Genomic DNA, 15,067 nt, shown 5'->3' on the forward strand with positions numbered 1-15,067 from the left:
ATCCATCATGCTTTCAAATTGTTGATTTCCAATTCTAGCATTTTCTCCAGACTTACCATCCAGTGCTCTTTAAAGCAAGAATTCTCATTCCTCCTTTCTGTTCTGACTTCAGACAGGATCTTACTCTGTAGCTCTGGCTGGCCTGGAATTTCCTGTGTAGAGCAGGGTGGCCATGGACCCTCAGAGCTCTGCCGGCCTCTGCCTTCCAAATGCTGTATTTGCAGGTGTGTGCAACCATGCCCTTCCTTATCACTAGCTCTCCACCATTCATTATCTCTACAGTCAGTAACAAATTTGAGTTCCTATTTTCCCCAACATTGGGTTCATACTTCATTGTTATGTGATTTTTTTTTTTTCTGTTCAATTTGTCTAGGTTTAACCAGTAGTGGCTACTTCAAGTCATATATAACATTTCCATATATCACTTTAAAGGTTTTGTTTTTTAATCAGTCTCATTATGTAGCTCTGGTGGTCCTGGAATGTGCTATGTAGACCAGGCTGGCCTCAAATTCACAAAGATACACTTGTCTCTGCCTCCTGAGTACTGTTAAAGATGTGTGCCATTAATGCCAGGTTAAGTTTTTTATTTTTAAACTTGATGGCAAATTGAGATTGTTTCAGCTAATTTTATATTCATAACTCATCTCTTTTTTGTTCCCCAGCTAATTTCAGGAAGAAATGTTGTTATAGACTATGTTACCCAGCATTTCAGTACTACGACAAATACCCCAAGGCAAATAATTTATAAGAATAGGTCATTTGGGCTGACAGTTTTGAGGGCTGTGTCAGATGGTAAGGGTGATGTAACAGCAGGATTGCTTAGCTTGTGGTGGAGACAGGGTGAGGCAGGCAGACACCAGCATCCTGCAGTCAATCATGAACCACCTCCCTAAAGTACCGTGCTGGAAGAGAAGCTTTTAACACATGGGCCTTGAGGGGGACACTCCAGATCCATTCCCCTATCCACAAACATTAATCTCTAACGTAAGATGCATTTAGTCCATATCCAAGAATCTCCAAAATCTTAACTCATCCAGCATTGCTCCAAATTTCAAGTCCAAGGTGTCAGCTTTGAACTGTAAAACCAGAAAAATAAACAAAAAGTTCCGCATCTCCAGAATGCAATGGCATAAGAATGGGCTGTCAAATCTCATCAGATGAAAGCCGGACAGCCAAACCCTGGCATGAAAACGCTGAGTCCAAAGTCCCATGTCTGGCGTCTGGGTTGTGGATCTGAAGGACCTGTGCAGCTTCTCCCCATGGACGAATCTGCTGCAGCACTTGTATATGGCGCCACCTTCTTGAGCTGACTATTCTCTGAGGCTTCTCTCGGGAGGAACTGCACAGTCTGTTTTCGTGAGGTCTCCAGTGTAGTTTTAGCTTTCCTCACTGCTCCATGAATCTCATCGGAAGATGCTTCCAGGGACTCTTCCCTTGCAACATAATGCTTGGCGCTGAGAAATAGGAAGCACCCATCATCATGTAACACTTGCATTTTGTACCCCTTCAGAGTCAGCAACAGACAATAGCCAGGTCTGCAGGCCTATGTGAACCATGCATGCCTTCAGCGGCTCCACAGCCCTGGCAGACAGAAGGCCAAAGGAAAGTATTCCTTAGGTGTTTTTGCAAGCACATGGTGGCTTAGGCTCGGGGAGTCAGCGGGAGAGAGACAAAGACACACACACACACACACACACACACACACACACACACACAGAGAGAGAGAGAGAGAGAGAGAGAGAGAGAATTTTTACATCTCTGATCCTGGCATGGCTGTGCTTAGCCATCTATTTCCATTTTTTTTTTAAATATTTATTTTTATTTTTATTTTATTGTTGGCTTCTTTCTAATTGTGCTAATCCTTTTAACAGCTGCCTTTCTCTGGCTACCTTGATGTTCCTTCTGAGGTCAAAGTGAAAGTTTTCTATATCACTCAGCTGTTTCTTTTTGCTTCCATTTCTCACTTTAACTCTAAGAGCCACTTGCAGTTTCCAGCCTACTCCTTGCATACTCTGCTGCCTCAAAACCTCACCTGTCAAATAAACTAGTCCATCTGCTTTTATCTGAGGTCTCTTTCAGTCACATGCATTTCACGTAACCTCAATAGCCTCTTTCTAATTCCCCAGACCTCATTTCCATCAGAAACCTTGCCAACATAATACTTACAATCTCCATGTTTAAGCAGGCATTCTGTTCCTTGCAGATCTCAACAGTCATTCATTAAGTTCAGCTCACAGGATTCTAGAAACTTCTCTGGTTTGCTTGTCTACACCTTTTCAGATTTCTCTTATAAACCAATTAATTGTAAAGGCTTTTCTATGTTGTTGCAAGTGTAGAGAAACAAAAATCCAACTTTTTTGTGAAATTCTACTTGGTCTTCTGTGTGTGTGTAGGTGAGGGTGGCACAGTGCATATGTGGAGGCCAAGAGCACAACCTGCAGGAGTCAGTTCTCTCCTTCTACCAGGTGGGTCTCCAGGACTTAACTCAGGTTCTCAGGCTTACCTGCCTAGTTTTTCTTGATACCAATATTCTATGTCAGTCAGTCCATGTTAGTCTATTACTATAATGAAATGCTCAAGACAATCAACTTTATAAAGGAAAGGTTTACCTCAGCTCAGGGTTTTGGAGGTTTCTGTCTGTAACCACTCAGTCCTGTTCTGCAGCAGCACATAATGGTGGGAAGCACATGAGAAAGCAAACAACTGGTCCATGATGGTGGGGGATGAAGATGAGTATTCAGAATCATATTCTCTTTAAATTCATTCATTCAGCGACCAGACTCACTGCTCTCTGTCATTCCAAGTTTTAAGTATCTTCCAACAGCACAAGAGAGCCATGCCTTTAGACAAAGGCCTTAGGAGGGCGTTTGAGATTCAAACTATAGCATGGACCAGGATCTTACTGCAGACTAGATTGGAATTATGGAGTTTTTGCTGTTTTGTTCATCAATAGATTACATTTAAGGAACTACTGTGTGTACTAATATCTATATAGATCTACACATGCATACGGTACTTTGGAAATCAGCTTACCTTGATATAATTCCCATTTTATCCCACAAAACTTACCTACCCCATTTCATATTTGCAAGACTGTCTTAGTAAAAAAAATTGGCTTCCCCAAAATACCAGTATATTTATTAATCCAATTATAGTGTATATCCAAATATGTTCCAGAATTTTGTTACCACTATATAAAGAAATCATACTGATAAGGGAATTTAAGTATTTGTTTGAAATCGTCACCAACCATACAACTCCATCTGATACCAAGATTAGGTTGAATGTTGTATTCAAAGTAACTTGAGTACGTTCTTCCCTTCTACTTCACTGTGGTTCTGCTTTTCACTTAAGATACACACGGGATCATTTCTTTGTGTGCTTTATATTTTAGGACTTCTTTCGTCTCGTATCTGGTTCACTCTAAAAACATGTAGAATGTTAACATGCTTTCCAGAGTCAAAACACAAAATATAGAGAGATATGGTTCATCTCCAAAAGCCCCCTGCTGGTTCCCATCCATCCGTTGGAGGTCAGGAATTACACTGTTTCTGGCTTTGCTTTCTGCTACACCAAAAGTATACTTGTGTGTGTACCTATCTATAAACGTACATGTATGTGTATATTACACAACACCGCACGCCTGCTGCGTTGCAGCTGTCTATTTCCTAGAGATCATTCCATATCAATTTGAAAAGCTTTTCTCACTTTTAAACTGGTAGGTAATACTCAGCCTTTCGATATTTTGTAATTCAATCATCCAGTTTCTGTTTTTAAGGTCTTGTTCTTAAATGACATAATATTTAGAGGATACAGTGTGATATTTGGCTATAGGTAGACTGTGAAATTCTTATATCATGTTAACGCATCAATCACCTCACATAGCTTCTAGTTATTTTGCAATATTCACTACAATAAATTTAATCAGTCACTTTGCTGTAAATACCAATCCTTTTTCTTTTCTAATTATAAATTTGAGCCTGTTGATCAATCTGATTAAGAGCTTCCAGTATTTTTTAAATACTGTAGACACTTTGTGTGTGTATGCAAGCACTTTAAAAATAAAAATATTTTATGAATTAGCATGTATGAATTCTTTTACTATGTTTACTATGTTTGGGTCATAAAATTTAAAAGCAATTAATTACAGCTACAAAGCCTATCCCTACTCAGGCTTCAGAAAACTTCACTACTGATTTCTTCTAAAAAAACTGCATGACCGCTTCCTCTTTCCCCTGCTGTCAAGGCCTCAGCCTGTGTGAGTTTATTCTTGAGCACGGCGCAGTCGACGTTGTCCTAACACCAGCTGCTCTGAACGGTGCATCCATCGCACACTAAGTTCTTTATGTGACGGGCCCTTTGCTGTCTCCCCCTTGCTGTCGGATTGACCATCTAGTCACGCTCTAGTGCTGAAATGTTCTAACTGGGGTTCTGTGGTGTGCTTCATCATCTGTAACCGCACGACTTCCCGAGCCTGTGCGTTCCTTTCCTCTAGGTAGGAGATAGTCATAAAGGGATTTTATGTCACAAAGAGACTTACACCAACTTTCAGCCAAGATAGGTCAGAGGATGGCCTTTTCTGGCTTTATGACTTGCTTTTTCAGAGTTCTTCCTCAAGAAAGAGGACTTATGGCTTCTATGATGCGCCTGGGGGGAAACGGCAGGAACCCTTGCTTCTGAGGTACTACCAGGTTCCTTCCTTCAAAGCATGCTGTGCTCCTGGACTTTTTCTTTTACACTGTAATGTGCATCTTTCTGAATTCCCTCTTCAGTTCCCTCTTTATTAACGAGACCGAGAACTTCAGGAAGACCATGGGTTCCCTGGTATCAAGAAGAACTGGCATCAGTTATTAAGTGTGTATGTTTGTGTGTCTGTGACCTGTCTACTAAGTGTGTCTCCAGATCTAACAATGAGAAGCTACAAACTTTACTCTTGATGTCTAAATCCTGCTCTCCACTAAAATGAAACACTGCTTCTTGGAGAAATGATTCTAGTTCTGAGAGAATGTGCATAGGAAAGCAAAATGTTATAGAATTCAACAAGGTACTAAAAAATACATGAAGAAATAGTAAGGACACAGGTGTCAGTTTGAAAGAGCTCCTAATGGCATGCCATCAGGATAAAAGCAACCCATAAATCAGCAGTAATTAACATAACAAGGATAACACTGGCAACAAAAACCTAGCTGGAGCCCATCAGTAAATCTGAAAGACATGACAAAACCAGAAAATAACCCTGGGCCAGAGAGATGGCTCAATTAGGACAGGATACAATCACTGAGACCTGAGTTCAAGTCCCAGCAGCTACACAAAACTTATTGGGAAACTGGATCGTGCCCTTGAAAGTGTCAGCTTTCATACTGATACCATCATAGCAGATCAAATTCAACATTAGCAGTATCTGGGCAGTTATCTTTTGTCTCCAGAAGTAAATTTTCTGAGAACATGCTTATTATAGCATGAACAATCTTGCCATAAATGTTGAACCTGAATCTCATCATGAAGAAACAAAAAAATGCAAATTTTGAAATATTCTATACAATGACTAATTTGGATTCTTAAATAATGTACAATGATATGAAAAAAAAGAGCACAGGAAATGTTTTAGGTACAATTACATTCAATGTGTGATTACTGATTTGATCCTTTAAAATTTTTTTAAAAAATCATTAACAGGAGGGTAGACAAGAGAGACAGACAATGGCTGAGGGCGGGGATTTGGGTCACAGCTCCCATATTGTGGCTAACAACCATCTGTAACCCTAGTTCCAGAGGGTCCGCCCTCTTCTGGCCTCTGATGGGACTACATGCATGAATTGTACATACGTATATGCAGGCAAAACTCATACACATAAAATAAAAATAAAATAAAAAAAAAAAAGCTGAGTACAGTGGCACATACCTTTACTTCCTGCACTGGGGAGGAAGACGCAGGTCCATCACTGAGTTCGGGGCCAACCTGTTCTACTAACCCAGGACAGACAGGACTGTACAGAGAAACCCTGTCATGAAAATCAAACTAAACCAAAACACATAAAACAAGGGAGTCTGAGGTCTAATAGAAGTGTGAATTATTAGAGTATCTAAATTCTACTCTTAAAAAAACACCCCTAGTAAGAATAACACTGCATCAGTGTGGTGGTGTGTTCCTGTAATCCCAGCACTTGGGCGGGAAGGATCATGACTTTAAGGCCAGCCCGGGCTACTTAGGAGGACCCCTTTTCACTCCTCCATCCCACCTCCCAAAAAACAATATTAGGCAAAGAAAACAACACTGAGTGAACACATTAATTTGCTCTTATTGTAACACTGCTATTATAATGCATAGAGACTAGCATGTTGGGTTCTGAAATGTTTAGCTTATTTAACAACGAAATCATATCTACACCCAAGGGGTTAGTTAATTAATAAAACATGAAACTCATTTCACTTAACTGAGTCTCCATTGTCAAATAGTCCATCTTTTATGAGAAAACTTGGGAGGAAATTCTGGTGAACTATAAAAATATCTGTGACTTTTAGATTAAGAGAAAAATGTACTATTCCAATACACTGTTACCAAATAACATTAATACACTTTGCTTTCAAAATCAGCATTGCACTGCGCCCTCTTGACTAGACTGAATGGATAAGACACACCTAGGAAATCTGAATATATCTCTGAGGGCATTTCAAGATGATTACTTCATGAAGGCTCTATCATAATCATGATGGCATTCTTGGGAGGTGGAGAAAGGCAGGAGATGGAGCCTAGCCTTGTACTTCTTTTTGCTTCTTGGTTGTCATTATATGAAGTGCTTGCTCTGCTCTGCTGTTGCCATCATGATGATCAACACCCACAATTTCTTTCTAAAACCACGAGCCAAAATAGGTCCTTCCTCCCTTAACCTGGTTCTTCATCTGGTCAGAGGAATAAGGACCACTGCAGTTTTATGACTTAAACTCACTTAGACAGAAATTTATCTCCAAAGAGATCTACTCTGTACTAATTATATGATGGCATTCTTCAGTGTTTAAGACTTTTTGCAAGATTATATCTTAAATTATTTAGGAAAAACACAATTATGTTTTTTAGTGCATTGACTCCTAAAATTAAAAAAAAAAAATTAGCCAGGCGAGGTGTTACACACTTGTAATCCCAGCACTCTGGAAGGCAAAGACAGGTAGATCTCAGCCTGGTCTACAAAGCGAGTCCAGGATAGCCAGGGCTACACAGAGAAACCCTGTCTCAAAAACAAACAAACAAACAAACAAAAAAAAAAAAAAAGGAAAGGAAAAAATCATTTTATAAGTACCTTGGGCATTCAGTGTAAAGTTTAGGTGAGCAATAACAATGTTGTGAGTGATTATTCAAGCAGTGCCCCAACCTAAGCTGTGAACGAGCCTGTTACCAACACTGAGAGTACAGCCTCTCCCCTTCCATGCACTTACAGTTTAGCTGAAGAGCTACCACCTAACTTACTACAAATTAAGTGCAAAAACTTTTTAAAAGGAAAAAAAAAATCCAAATGTCAATAATGAAATTGACACTGTCTGGAAATTAAGTGTTATACGGTAGAACAAAATTGCTTGAAAGCACAGGATATTGAGTGAAAAGAGGGCCTGGCACTTGGTGTGATTTTCTTGTCTTTCAAACGTAGAGTGTATTATAATTTTCTTTTATAAAATCAAAAATATATGCAATAGTGTAAATCACCAAAAACAGACCCTACCTGTAGTGTACCTGACCTTCACATCTTTATAATTTTCTATTTAGCATACTATCTCAACATGTGTATAATCAGAGCACGTTCAAAGAAATGACTAACAATTAACAAAGCAGCGTGCACAAAGCACCAAACTGTCTTGTTAATTCTTTGAGATCAACTTTATAGTTTATCAGTGGTGAGCAAACATTCTAATCACTTAATCTTTACTTTCCTCACGTTAGAAACATGTAGAAAACCTTTATAAAGCTCACCAAATTGGTGTCTGAGTGCAGCTACTTGGTTTGAATTTGGGTTCAGTCTCCACTGAAGGGTCAGGTGTTAATATAATCGGTCTGCTCTTGTGTTACTTGGTCATTTTCTTTATAACGTTAACAGTCTTTGTTCTGTCTGTCTAACGTTTTGATTATTATGTGTTACGGGAATTTCTTTCTGCTCCAGTCTATTTGGTGTTCCCTGTGCTTCTTGTGCCTTGACAGGTACCTCTTCCTTTAGGCTAGGGGAACTTTCTTCTAAGATCATGTTGTAAATATGTTCTGTGCATTACCTGGGCTTCTTCTCTTTCTGTTTCTATTATTTGTAGATTTTATCTTTTCATAGTGTTTCAGATTTCCTGGATGTAGTGTGCCTCGATTTTCCTGAATTTAATATTTTCTTTGATGGAGTTATCCAATTTTCTCTTCTCTTCAATGCCCAACCATGTTTACTGCTGCTCTATTCATAATAGTCAGAAATTGGAAACAGCCTAGATATTCGTGAATAGATGTATGGATTAAAGAAAAAAAGAATAAGAAGTGATATGTTTACATAATGGAGTATTACTAAGCTATTAAAAAAATTACACCATGAGATTTGTAGGTAAATGGATGGAACTAGAAAAAAAAATCATTCCAAGTAAGGTGATCCAGAAAGACAAATACAGTATGTATTCACTTCTATGTGGATGGTAGCTGTTATGTCTTTGATAAGCAAGCTACAATAAACTTGATAAGCTTGCTTTGATAAGCAAGCCACAGAGGTTAGGTAGAGAATAAAGGATTAAGTGGGAAGGATGGATCACCCTAGGAAGGTGAAGTAAAAATACTTACAGATGCATGAGGTAGAGACTGGAAAGAGATGATCTAACAGGGAGGTGAAGGCAAGAGGTGGGCAAGGGAGCCAGTATAGGCAGGGACAGCTAAAATACAGACCATTTGAGTGGCTGATGTAAAATAAAATATATGTTTATTTAAAGGCAATCTAAGGGAAATTGCCTTCTCACTGGGCCATATTCCCGGCTTCTTTTGAGTTAGCAATGTTCCTTAGGCATCTCTTCTAAAAATTCATCCACATGTATCTTGATTTTACTTTGTGTGTGCAAGTGCTTGGGTGGGTGTGGCACACCGCTAGTGAAGGGCCTTCTTTCCACCTGGGCCCCAAGGATCAACTGAACTCAGGTCATCAGGCTTGGCAACAGATACCTTTACCTGCTCAGTCATCTCTCCCAGCCCAGATATACCCTGTTCATTTTAATAGTTTCAGAATTCTCCATTCACCTTCACCTTTTCTCACTAGACATTCCTTCTGTTTCTACTTACTAGTTCTTAGAAACAATTTTGCAGAGAAAATATCTATGTATATCTCTGTGTTCATCTTTGGATGCTTAATTAGCGATAGAATGAATTTTTAGAGACACAGAATTTTTAGAATGAAATAGAGTATGCATTTACATGTTTCTAAAGGATTGCCAATATGCTCCTCAAAACAAAATTGTAATCTCTGATGCACTTTTTTGAGCTAGAGCAATGTGTTACCAGTGTTTACAAGCAATAATGGTGAAAATGTAAACTTACATACTGAAGAACATATAATCTAAAGGAATAATCTGCTATTGTTAAAACACATTTCTCTGTAGCTACCGTATACATGGTGCATAGGTTTGAAACAGGTAACGCCAAAATCACCTTTAGCATCTGGGACCACTGTCATCCTGAGCCCATTATTTAATCCTTTTTAGGTCTTGATTTGTGTCTCTTCTTTGCAAAATGGGAAATCTAAGTGTCTCCCTGAGAGGACAATTACGCCAGTTGTTACCGATAGCATTTTCTAAGAGAGCCTGATGTAGGCCACACAGTTGATATAAAATGTTACTTACATTTTTAAAATACAGTAACAACACTAAAGGTCCCGAACATTTGCCTTTATTTTGTCTTGAATCTTCAGTTCCTAAGAACAAATGATCTCCACTTGGTACTTACAAACACCAGCTGTTATAAGGCAGACAGTGGTATAGACAAATCCATTTTCCTTCGTAAGTACTGAGAAAATACAAAGCTCTAATAAAAAAGGAGAACGTTCACCACAAGGGAGTTGAGTTGAGTGTTATCGGGTTGTGGCTTAATCATGTGCTTCTCTACCATGACAAAAGAATTTCTCAGATAGTAGTTTAGTAAGGATGGCTTGAAGTTTATACAGGATATTGACTTGGGAATAGCTATAAAAGGCAATCAGAAAACACCTAGGCTGCAGCTGATTCCAGGCATTCACTTTAGAAGACTCTAAGTGCTATGATTTCCTAGACGGATGAACACCTCGGATCTCTCTGTGCAGGAAATTGTAATGAGTTCAGGGTGAGACATCAAAAAACACTTAAAATAGAAATTGCCAAGTGTACCTGTAGTTTCAAGGTCACATTTATTAGGAGATTAAGAGGTGCATTATCCATGGACTATAAATAGTGCGCAGCTGACTTTAGTCACAGTCAAGTAGAAATGTAGCCAGCGCCGACCTATTTTGTAGACACTCTTGTTCTTTTGTTCCAAGAAAAATTTGCACCATAAGACTTGGACTTGGGTTTCGGAACCTTCTTCTCTTCCACGTCATAGCTCCATCCTAGATGGAAAAACAAAACCAAACCAAAACCCACAGGAGAAAAATTAATGAGGATACTTAAGAGACACAGCAAACAGAGGCTAACTTTTATAATTTCATGTCCATTTATTAACAGGAATAAATGTCAACACATCTGAAGTATAAGTTATTTAGTAATTTGTTTCCTCCCAATCCGGTGTGCAAACGTCCAAATGCTGCCTGAAGATGAGTTGTCATATTTCAAAATGAAGGTGTAATCTATGATTTAATTTCTCTTCACTTAAAATTTCTTGCTTAATTATGGTTATGCATTACATAGACTCAGACTTCTATAGGGTGGCTTCACATGTGACACCTTCAACCACTACAGAGAACACTCAATGGTATAACTCACCTCAGTGCTCTAAGATCTAGTGTCTGGAACACATCTGAGATAACAGAGCTCTCTCTACCCATTCCCCAGTCCTCTTCGGATTACCAAGTTCTGTGCCTTTACTAACCAAAGTAAAAAATGATTCTCAACATTTGTTCAATGGTTATGTTAAACACCATTCTTTTTTCTCAGGACTCTTTTTCAAATAACATCTCTAAGAATGTTTCTTGACCATCATGTATAAAATGTCCAAAATGCATATTATAGAGTCAAAACAAGTGCCTTCTTGATCAGACCAATTCTAAGGAATTCTAGTGTCTCTTCATGAGTAACAGTACTTGAGTAACGCTCAGGCCAGCAGGTCCTCAGTGGGAATTCAGTTATCAACTATGCCATAAAGCATGACCTCTGAAGCTCAAAGTATCCTGCTGTAATTGTCCAAGGAAGGAAAACAGTAGCCCCAAATGCAATTCTTCATGTTTTAAACTCCTCGATTCCCCACTACCTACTGTTAGCACTACATGTTCAAACAAAGCTCAATACCTATAAGGAAATGGGAAATCAGAAAGGCAAATTCAACATTAGACTGCTTTAACTGTCTGGGTTTTTGTTTTTTTTGTTTGTTTGTTTGTTTGTTTTCTTTTTTCCTTTTCTTTCATTTCTTTCTCTTTTTTGGGGGTGGACAAGTGCATACAATGTAATTGACAGTGAAAGTGTAAAATCTTAAGGGAAGCTCCATGGCTTCAAAAATGGCCTTTCTCACTGTAGAAAGTTCCCTGAGATGTCTAGAGTTTGGAATGTGGCAAATGTTTGAATGGATGCCTGAAGTTAGCTGTGTGATGTATGTGAGCTCATCACAATAAAGTGGTTAAGCAAAAACATTAAAAATACCCATTTAATTTATGTGCTCAACATTACTCTCAGAGTGAATGTTTTGAGTACTTCCCTACTCATTAGGAAAACACTACAGTTAAGAGAAGCCGATCTCACAAAATAAGTATATTAAATGGTTATTTCCATTTAAAAACATTTATAAAAAGACATTAGAAGAAACAGTACATATTTTGTAAGGCTGTCATGAGGAATGGGTCTACTCAGTATTCATGTAAATAAATTTCCATTATATTAAATCCACCATATCTGACTGTGTGATAAACTGGATATAATGAGCAATAACCTAGTTATTAATTATTGATTGGGGTTTTATTAGGTTAAGTTAATGAAGTATTCTATGCATGATCATTTAAATACTGCAAACTTCTCAGTTACTTTCCACGGCAAATGCTGATAATTGTAAAAACAAAATTTAATGAAGACTATACAACAGATATTTACTGAGCATTTACTATTCATTTAAATTACTGATAGTTTATTATGTGTGAAGGACTACTTTTAGAGATTGCAGGTAAATAAAGGAATAAAATAAAACAAAACAAAAATCCCCAAACTCATTAAAGCTGAGAATAAAAATGAATAAAGTATGCATAAATAATTGGGGTGCTGATCTATATACTGAAGGAATGAAGCTACATGTATGGTGTAGATAAATAAGCCCTCCTTCCCTGAAAGGTACAGTAAGGCCTAGAGGAGACCTGGGTGCAGCAGGTCCACATCTCTGAGGAAGGTCTCGGGTGAGGGAAGAGTAGCTATGCAGCCTCAGGCAAGAACACAACTGGCGCACTGAGCTCTGGGTTTGCGTCTTTAAGTTACCTGGCTTATAAGGCAGGCATTATATATCTTATATGTATTTCACATGATTGGTTATGATTTATTTCTATACAGACTAAAAATATGTATTTATAAAAGAAAAATAAAGCACTGAGAAAATAACCAAGCCTTAAGTTCTAGGGCTAAGGGGTCAAAGCCATTTTTAACATTGGTCGACTTTAAAGCCATAATACACTGTCCACCTCATACTATAAAACTGAGTTTCTTTAAATATATCTTATATTTACATTTTTATTTTAGCCACTTTCTCTCAATCTGATTGTATAATTTTTTTATTTACAAGACTTTTGAAAATTCCTGAAAATGAAGTCTGTGTACCCACACATTCACTCCACCTTGCTCCAACTATGGAGGAAGAACCAAGTTTTCTAATGTTGATTCTGTATCTTGTCCTGACAGTCCCTGGTTAGGTTACTCAAGAATCCTCTGATCTTTCTTGCCAGTGAGAACACACTCTCTCAAGCCCTACCACCTGCCAACATGGACTTTCCAGTTTAGTAATGATGTCCTGAGGAAATGAAGACCTGCAAATACTATGAATTTGCATCTGTCATCAGAACCTAGGCACAGCTCTATCATCTGTTCTGGTTACAGATTTCAAAATGCGGCCAGGTTAGTGCCATGAGAGAAGACACAGAATGGAATGAAAAACTGGTTCAGTTTTTCTCCCGGGAACTGTAAGCTAGATTGTGCTTGTTGTGAACAGAAGAGACCTGTAGCCTGCATATGATCTCCACAATTGCTCTACTACCATCACCCATGATTGTCAGAATACAGAGAGAAGCTGTGTGCCCTCACAGTTTTCTGTGGGAAACAGCTTTGTTCCCAAAGCTGAACAAACATCTGCACTCGTATGACGAAAGCAACGAGGGTTATAAGGTAGGCTGATGACAATTGTGGTAGACAGCCAAAGTGAAGGAACACCATGTAACCTTGGATTGCCCATCCCTCAGAATATACTTCTGCTCTGTTCTGGCACATATTAAGACGGAACTTTAAGAATAACAACACATAAGATACTGAACATACTGAACATGTGCTTAGCAATGGGCAAATTATATGAATTAAACATACTTTTTTTTTTACTTCTCATCTGAAATTTGTTCCTAAAAAGGAAGAATTTATATGAAACAGAGCATAGAAAATTCATTGGTAAAATATTCACAATGTCCAAATTTCTATTTTTTCAACCTTAAGTTGTGTTTTTTTTTTTTTTAAAAGCAAATACTCCAAACTTGTATTTGAGATGAACAGTGCATTGTCTGAAGAACGCTTATTTAAAGGGAAAGTGCAGTCGATGACAGTGTCCCATATGTCATCTTATTGGGCCATTCAAAACCAGGCTCTGCTTTTTCCAGCTGTGCACCAAGAAGATCAAAGCAACTGAGTCCAAGGCAGCTGCCCAGGGATGGAGTAAAGCTCCCGGGACTGCCACCACTTCCCACTGCGGAGAGTTGCCATATGGCACAGATTAGCCACAAATCCACCCACCAGCACCTACATGATGAGAGGAGCTGACTCTGCTTTCTCACACAGCAGAATGCTTTCACAAAAATATTTTGAACTTTAAGCTCTAGTGTAAGAGGAGAACATCTGGCAAATGCATAGTAAACTTAACATGTGATCTTTAATGTCCAATAACAAATTTCTTTTTCAGAACGCAGGCCATCTTATTTTGTAGATCTTTACAATGTGGCTGGATTGTTCTATTTCTGATGCAATGACTGGTGCAATCTTTCCAGCCATGCACATAAACACACACACCTATGTAAACACATGCACACAGACAGGCCCTTGAAAACAAGCCGGGTCACGACAGTTAGCTTATGACTTTCATATAAGATAAAGAAAAGGCCATTCATTTTGATTCATAGAACCATTTCATTTATGGCTCAGTAATAAAAATACAGAGAAACATTTATTTGTTCTTTTACTGCTTATGACAACTTTTACTCTAGAAACCCTGATTCCAGTCCTGTGTAAGGTTCTTCTCTTTTGATAACATAATCACAAACCCTGACATTAATTAGGATGGAAGTAAACAGTTTAGTAATTTGTGCTTTGACAAGTGAACAGCACAAATGTGACACAAAAAATTGGAAGATACTGCTGCCACTGTGGGGATCAGAACAAACAAGTCTCTGAGACACCCAGGGAGGCACACTGGTAAATGCTGAAGGTTTCAAGGCACTTCACCAGATTAGAGTCTGGCATTGTCGCACCTAGCAGAAGGTTCTCCAGGAATTCACTTTAAAAATCTCACTTTGAAATGATTTTAAGTATCTTAGATATGCCTTTAGAAAATAGTATGGAAGTTCTAAAGTTGTGGATAAAATGGAAGAACAATCTTTTCTGTGAAAGGACATATGATGTCAATAAACAGAAGAAGGAATACACAGCATCTGGAAGA

General features: G+C 38.4%; 1 protein-coding gene across 1 annotated transcript in view; it reads right to left on the bottom strand.

Moving 5' to 3' along the window:
• Positions 1-10,360: 10,360 nt before the first annotated feature.
• Positions 10,361-15,067, bottom strand: part of Ndufs4 (NADH:ubiquinone oxidoreductase subunit S4) — a 94,729-nt gene continuing 90,022 nt past the window's right edge. The window contains exon 5 of the mRNA XM_055603601.1: positions 10,361-10,577. Coding sequence (XP_055459576.1) covers positions 10,474-10,577 — 104 coding nt within the window. The 3' untranslated portion in view covers positions 10,361-10,473. The remainder of the gene's footprint in view (positions 10,578-15,067) is intronic.

Source organism: Psammomys obesus, unplaced genomic scaffold (assembly GCF_907164565.1).
Source record: "Psammomys obesus unplaced genomic scaffold, mPsaObe1.curated_primary_1811, whole genome shotgun sequence".
NCBI lineage: Eukaryota > Metazoa > Chordata > Mammalia > Rodentia > Muridae > Psammomys > Psammomys obesus.